At 28.8% G+C, this 8745-nt stretch overlaps 1 protein-coding gene across 1 annotated transcript; it reads left to right on the forward strand.

Moving 5' to 3' along the window:
- The first annotated feature begins 4010 nt into the window (after positions 1 to 4010).
- LOC125839725 (fruit-specific protein-like) lies at positions 4011 to 5549 on the forward strand. The gene is made up of 2 exons (XM_049518712.1): positions 4011 to 4121; positions 5104 to 5549. Exons 1-2 carry the CDS (start codon positions 4055 to 4057, stop codon positions 5307 to 5309), a joined length of 273 nt encoding a protein of 90 aa, XP_049374669.1. The 5' UTR covers positions 4011 to 4054; the 3' UTR covers positions 5310 to 5549.
- Positions 5550 to 8745: the final 3196 nt, after the last annotated feature.

Genomic DNA, 8745 nt, shown 5'->3' on the forward strand with positions numbered 1-8745 from the left:
TTGTTGCTTTACTTTTATCATCTTACCATAGGTACACAACCAATGACAATTTTGTGGTCACACAATAATAATTATTTTGATCATGACACAACATTTATAAGAAATACTTATTTCTTTCTTTTGTCCTTCAGTAGTTCATAATAAAGCATACCACAATATTTGTGATGTATTCATAGTATGTGATCAAATGACTATTTATATCAAATTATTTTCTTTTATTCTCTTTATCCTCCCGAAAAAGTGAGATGTGTCATTTATCCAATCATACATAAATATGTCTTTATTCATACTCTTTATCACATTCTAACAAATTCACTTTCAAGAATAAGCAAGCACGATGTTTATTACAAGTCCCAATCTCTTCAAGGAGTTGACTATAACCATTTATACGTATCATACCTTGATATTTGACATATTACATGATGCACCTCAACATCACATTAAAAGGTTAAGCGGACCATCACATTATATTATTTTATTTTGATGAAGGATTCATAAAATTTATTAAATTAGGTCCACAAAAATTGTGTGTCAAATGACCTTTTATACCAAATTGATGACAAAAATTACCTTTTATCTTTTGAAGGACCATTTTGATGACTCGTAATGTCATTTCTTTTATATTAACACAATGATAATTGACATTAACTTGTCCTTTGTGTTGTCCATGTTCATGCGTTTAACCACTCATCTTCATCCGAACTTATTATGCACTACTATAACACTTTCCTCGCATAATGGAGCATATCAAGTGGAACGGACTTCATGATTTTTCATCAAAAACATTTTTTTGCTTTGGTCATTATTATATTATCACTATGATGCAGAAAAGCTTAAAACCAAACATTTTACCGATATAAACGCATCTTTGGTCATAAATCGATAAAATTTGAGCCCAACTTCTTATCATCATTATATACTAAGAGTTCTAACTCGATATTTTATTCTTTTAATATAGTAGAACTTGAATTCATTGTCTTGCCCCTCAATCAATGGCATAACATATAGCCCAAAATATACTGGGGCTCGCCCTCAAGCACTTTTAAAATATTACCAATATATACAGTGTCCATGAATTTCTTAATTATAATATATAATATAAAGGAAATCATGATTACATTCAACTGATGAGAACATGTGCTAATCAAGAGAAAACATGGATATCAAAATCCTTTTTGTTGCAAGTAAAAAAAATGTGAAATTATGTGAGTTGTTGACAACCTATTCATTATTTGAGTATGTGCAAACTTTACAAATACCTAGTAGAAGATTTTCACCTCCCTTATATATGTCAATTAATTATACTGGAACACTCTCAGATAAATAATTATCAGTATATAAATAAATATTTGCCTCTACAATGAATTAAATAAAATGTAAAACATAATCTACACTTCAATAAAACAAGACCATAAAGAATAATTTCAAACTATACACATCTCAACTATAAATTCTTTACATATTATTAACTTACTAAACTATCTTTACTTTTTAAATATAAAAATAATTAAGGTAAAAGTCTGTTCAAAGTAAAAGCACTTTCAAGACTCGTTTGATTTTGAGACGGTAAGCAAATTGATGGTGCATAATAATCACAAGTAAAATATAAAATAGATTCCATTAGTAAAATATTTTTTACCTTCATTATATTTATCAATATCCTTCGATGGTAGGTCAATCGTATTGTTAACTTGATGTAAAACTAAAGCAATAAGACAAGAATATTAAAGATAAGAACAATAGAAATAGAGAGACAAGATATAAGAGTTTTCTTATTCTTTCAATAAGTATCATCAAGTGTATACAATATAAATTCTTGCGTCTCTGATCTATTTATAGTGTTACATATAGGTATACAAAAGGCCAGTCATAAATATGACATTAATCATGAAAATAATGAAAGAGAATATGGAGGCGTAAGGTTACTAGAATAATAGTCATAAAAGCGGAGGTTATCTTCTAATGGATGAAGTAATGGAGATAATTAGTAGGCGTTTGGCCATGCGATTTTACGCTGATTCCATCTCATTGTTCCATATCATGAGATGTGATTCTATATTCTCCAAAAACCATGATATGGAATTATATGGGAATTTCATATCATGATTTGAGATATTTTAATACAAAAATTGATCCACGAGTTTATATTTTGTTAAAACAACCCACATTTATATCTACTAACCATTTATTTCATATGTAAATAAAATCTATTATCACATCATTACTTTTTAAAATTTATTATTCTCACTGATATAGAATTTATTATTCTCACCAACATATAGTCACTTTAACTCACACCAACCGATTGTTGAGTAAGAAATTTATTTTATGGCCTTAATAAGTGCACATTTATATTTTGTGTAAGTTATTAGTATTTTGTTACATATATCCTATCAACTTTGTTTAAAGAGATAATATTTATTTTATGACTTTGCATTGTCTTGGAAGCACTATTTGTATTACTCTTACAACATTATTTTGATGAAGTGCATTCTATAATGCTTCCAATTTATTTTATGTTCACTAAACTAATATTGATGTATCTTTTATTTAGTAGGATTGTGTTGGTGCGATTGATGGAACATATATAGAAGGGGATCGGAGGTTCCTAAAGCAGTGCAACAAGCATATCGTAATCGCAAAGGAAGAACATCACAAAATGTCTTATGTGCTTGTGATTTTGATATGCGATTTACCTTTGTTGCTTCTGGTTGGGAAGGTACTGTACATGATAGTAAAGTACTTGAGAATGCACTTGTTGAACCAACGCCACAATTTCCATTTCCGTCACATGGTAACTTTAAATTACATCCTTAGAATAATTATTATTTATTTACACAAAGCTATCTCACTTACGTCACATATGCTTTTAGTAATTCTTTATAAAATGTTTGTTGGTAGATAAATATTATGTTGTTGATGTTGGTTTCCGAAACACAAAAGGATTTTTAACTCCATACAAAGGACTATCATTTGCAAGATTACCGAGAAAGTGAAAGAGAGCCTCAAAATGCCAAAGAACTGTTTAATTATAGGCATTTATCTCTGCGCAATGTGATTGAACGGACTTTTGGAGCATGGAAAAATAGATTTAGAATACTAAAACAAGGGATGAACCATTATGATATTGATACACAAGTGAAAATTGTCATAGCTTGTGCAGTGTTACATAATTATTTGGGAGAATACCAAAGTACTGGTGAAATGTTTATGCTCTATGAGCATGAAAATATAGTTGTGGATGATATTGACCAACAAATGGCGCAAAGTAACAATGCTGGTTCATCTTCTCGGTCACATGATCGAAAAATGCAAGTTCAACGTGAGGAAGTTGTCTGTACTATGTGGGAGGATTATAATAAAGACTAATACACTACAATTTATGTTAATTTTTTTTTATTAAATTAAAGTTAGATGAAACAATTACTTAAGTGGAGAACAAATAGCTTTGTAATTATTTATTATGCGATTTTATAAATTTTTGTTTATTTGATAAGATTGAATAAACAATTGGGGATATTTTAATAGTTTTACAACTTATTGGATTTTTATGTTATGAGAAAATATACAATAAAAAAATTTCATATCGCATGTCCAAACAAAACTTCAATTTCATCTCATGATTCAATATCATGATACCATATCGCATGGCCAAACGGGCTCTTAATTAGTGAGAGTAAAATTCTTGGAATAGTGGGCATTTACACAATAATATTTTATAACACTTCCCTTGAATATCCGTATATAGATAATGTGTCTTGTCAAAATCTTAGTGGGAAATATCTCATGAAAAATTCTTAGTGAAGAAAAAAAGAATATAATATCTTTAATACGCATTATTTGTTGCCTCATTAAAAACGTTATCTGGCCAATAAAATAAACTATTTGCTCAACTCTGCTTTTTATTCTAAAACTAGTATAATTATTAGTGAATATTTAATTAACATAATTGTATACTGAGGGGCCTATAAATTGGACCCTTCTCAAAGAAAAATAAAATCACCACACAACACTTTTCTTCTGTTCATCAATTAGCAATTAATCCAAAACCATAATGGCTGCCAAAAATTCAGAGATGAAGTTTGCTATCTTCTTCGTTGTTCTCTTGACGACCACTTTAGGTTCATAACACTTCTCTTAATTTTTTCATTATTTCTTGGAATTCATATGCATGTGTTTGGTACTTTGGTATCATGGTATATACAAGGAGGAAAATATTTTTTTTAATTACTGATTTTCTAATGTTTGGTAGGTAAGCGAAAAATAATAATAATAATTAAAATAATAATAATAATAAATGAAAAAAATAATAATAAATAATATATATATATATATATATTATCTAGCAAAACACTATGGAGTTGGATGTAGCGGGGAGTGGGGGTGGTAGGGGAGGGGATGTGGAAGAGATAACGAACTTGCAATGTCATTATGTAACTTGTTTTTTTTATTTTGATTAAAGAAGTCATTTTCCTCATTTTGTATAAATTTGTTTTCCAAGAGATATATACACCCTCCGTTTTATATTACTTGATGCCGATTGACTTGGCTCACCCCTTAAGAATGATTCAATTAGAGATATATTTTACTAAATTATCCTATTAATGATGCTTTGAAGCTCTAAATTTGGCTATTACTATTTTACGTTGTAATTTAATGAGAAACTTTCAATAATGACTATAGTTTGAACTTAATTAGCGATCTATATCTATAGTTTGCTTATTAATGATTCATAGCTACAGCCTACATGTTTGGGGAGGAGAGAGGCAAACGATACTAAGAGAGGAAGGAGAGAGGTGATGAGGTAGATCTGAAATAAAGAAGAGAGGTGAGAGAGAGATAAAAGTAATAGTGTCATATTTGTTCAAGGGGTAATTATCCCGGATAAACTATCTTTTTATAATAATGAAATCTCAAAATTACTTTGCCTTATGGCCACAAAGTGTCATTAAGCAATTTTTTTTTTCTTGTAACCAAAGTTTATCCAATTTTGATCATTATGATTTTCTATGATACTTAAGTAAAGTAAATTATTTTTTTATACTATGTATCTTTACATTATAATTCGAATTCTTACATGGATCTTAATCATAATATATGCAGTTAATATGCAAGTGATGGCTCTTCGAGACATGCCGCCACAAGAAACATTGCTGAAAATGAAGCTATTTTCCTCAAATGTTTTGGGAACTTGTAACGATTATTGCAACACAAACGCCGATTGCTTGGGAATTACCCTCTGCCCGTGGTGTAAGCTGAAGAAGTCCTCCAGTGGTTTCACATACAGTGAATGCTCCCTGTTGCCTTGAACAATATCTACGATCTATCTATTATCTATCTATCTCTACGTGTGTTTATGTGCGTGCGCGTACTTTATTTTTCTTTTTTAATTTTCGTCTTTGTACCTTTTCCCATCAACACTACTATGTTTAGTGTTGTCTTTGTATGTCTTTACATCTTTGGTGTGAAGAATATGAATAAAGGGATATGTATCTAGATATATTCTAGGTAATGTCCTATTGTTTATAAAATGAAGCAACTTTCACATATAGCAAATAAAAAAATCATATTTGTATGTTATAGCAAAGTTTGTATAATTGCGCTTCATAGCAAACATATTTATGTATAATTCACTATACATATACAATTGAAAGCTATGTTTATTTCGCTATACATATATGCAAAAAGAAGCAATTGTATAATTTGTTGGCTCCTCTTCAGATTTGAATAATTTCGCTGGCAGGCCATTTGTATAAATTGTTGTTAGCCTCTCGTTTGTATAAATCGTTGACAAAAATATTTGTATATCAAAAGTCGCTCTCTCTTTCGCTTTATACATAAATTATACATTATACAAACATAAATTATACATTATATTTGTATAATCTCTGTTTGTATAAAACGAGAAAGAGAGAAAGGTAAAAGAGAACTGGACAAGGGAATATTTGTATTGTTTAATTATAAGTGTATAAGACGAATATATATGTATTTGCATGTGTATATACAATTTTCTTTCGCTTAATACAAACATAACTTATACATTATAAAAACATAAATTTTACATTATATTGTATAATCTGTGTTTGTATAAAACGAGAAAGAGAGAAAGGCAAAAGAGAACTGGGCAGGGGAATATTTTTATTGTATAATTATAAGTGTATAGGACGAATATATATGTATTTGCATGTGTATATACAATTTTCTCTCGCTTTATACAAACATAAACACAATTTATACAATTCTTTTGAATAAAGCGAGAGAGGCGAGCACAGAGGGAGGGAGCGAGCGAGAAAGGGAGAGTGGCGAGCGAGAATTTGGAGGGAAAGAGGCGACTGGCAAACGTTTGCTACGGAGCGCAATTAAATCAAACAGTAACTACTCCATTTATTTTAGATTATAAGTTTTTCATTCTGTACAATTATCCCTATAAAATATGTAGCAATGGTTGTTTGAATAAAAACATACTATGAGTGAAATAATTATTTCACATTAATTCACGTATCTATTTCACTTATGATACATATTTTTAAACTTGTACAATATAAAAGAAGCAAACCTAAGTTAATATAATAATAATTACCTATAATGACCTTAGGATTAAAGGGTTTGACAAGAATAGTATAGGGTAGCTAAAGGGTTTGGCAAGAGAATAATGATGCTTCATCTTCTTTTTTTTCGATCCTTTTCTTTTCTCTGGAACAAAAATAATAAGTTGAAATAAAAAATAGCTTATAAGATGTAAAATGACAAGTTAGGGTAATCAACTTAAAATTGGCTTTGACTTATAAGGAACTTTGATATTATCAAACGCAAAGATAAACACCTTTAAACCATAAACGTCAATAAAGTCTTTTAAAAAATGAACTAGACATTAAATATACATGATAAGAAAAAAAAAGTAAAAATAACATTTCAAAAAGCTGAATCAAAGACTAAAAATTAATAAAATATAGTAGAAACTACAAAAATTATACCTCTAAATATGAATTCCCACAAAAAAAATTAATTTTATTTTGGTATAGTTTCCATCACATCTAGTAAGTAGAGTTCAATAGATATTTGACACATTAAAAACATTATCTTTTGATAAATTTAAAGTATCGACGAAACTACAAAGTAAATAGTTAAAGAACCAATTTGAACGTATCCTTAAAAATAAGGGACTATTTTTGTCATTTTATTACTTTCTGAAATCATCTTTACAAAAAAAAAAAAATCTATAAACCCCCCTCTAAATTAAGAGATATCCCTTCAAACTTCTTATAATTTGATATTGATATATAGCCATGGAAGAACAAAACTTTCAGCAACGGAAGAGGCTAGTTGAGGAAATAACAAGACACAAATTTATGAATTACAACTTATTACATTAAGCTTTCACTCATCCTTCCATTTCACAAAATTGTGCATCTAATGATAGAATTGAGTTTTTAGGTAGGAAGTGAATTTTAAGCATCGGATCGAATTAAAATCAAAAATCTTTTCAAATTTTATCATACATATACAATGACGGAGCCATATATTTAAGGAGTACTTGGTTGGCACCCTTTCATCTGAAAATTGTGCATATTGATACTTGTTGATTTCTCCGTGAATACATCCTTATATTTTAACACTTTTCTATTGAAATTTTTTAACTCCATGTGTTTATCATTAGTGATATGATTTTTTAATTTTTTTTGGTACCATATCAGATCCAATTAAGTTTCAACGGGCATGATGCCAAGAAGTCCCAACATAGTAGTCAAATCGGGAAAAAAATTACTCTCTCCTTCTCATTCATGTTTTACTATTTGACTTGACACGATGTTTAAAAAAAATAAAATTGAAACTTATGGTTTAAAACAATTTTTAGATATTTATGTAGTTGAAAATCATTTTACTAAAGGTAAACGAGATATTTTAAAGCTAAATTATTTCTAATTCTAGTAAGATGACATTCTTTTTGGAATAGACTAAAAAGAAAAGGATGTCACACAAAATGGGACGGAGGAGTATTTCATAAATGTCTCAGTCACTATATATATTCGCTAGACTCTAAATCATGAACGAATTAACGTTTGATGTCTGTCAAAAACATTTTAGTGATGCGTTATAGAACGGATCAAATCTAACCCAAATTTTATCAAATCTAATTAGTCTATTTATTTTTAAAAAATATTTTAGTACCTAACAAAATTAGGTAGGGCTAGGTTCGTTTGGCCGATTTGGCCTAATTCGTGATTTAATAATAAAAGTTGAGCTAAGATTTTTGAATCCCATTTTAAGAAAATGCTTTTTAGTCTGGCCTAAATAAGTCTGTTGATTTGGGCTCGAGCAGTATGGGTAGGCCGACCTATTTGCCAAATAAAAAATAAATAAAAATACAAATAAAATGAAGTATTAAAAATAACAAGAGTCCAAACTCAAAATCTATTTAAAGTTTTAAATATTAAAATTTAAATTAAATACAAATAATGTTTATAAAATTAAGTTAATATTTCTACTTAGCTATTTATACTTTTACTTGAAATCAAACTTGATAAATATTTATAAAGATCGATAATTTTATTTGTGGATTTGATTAACAAGTAGTAACACTAACACCATGTAATATTATATTGTCGTAATTTAGGATAATATTTTTAAATTATAATTTGATTTTAAAAATGATAAAAAACATACTTTTAAAAAAGTGGGTTGGCCTGACACATCCCGCTGCCCACATACTTGTGAGTTAGGCTAGCCATTTTCTGGCCCACAAAA

This window comes from Solanum verrucosum, unplaced genomic scaffold (genome assembly GCF_900185275.1).
Source record: "Solanum verrucosum unplaced genomic scaffold, falcon-dt-bn FXZP01000175.1, whole genome shotgun sequence".
NCBI lineage: Eukaryota > Viridiplantae > Streptophyta > Magnoliopsida > Solanales > Solanaceae > Solanum > Solanum verrucosum.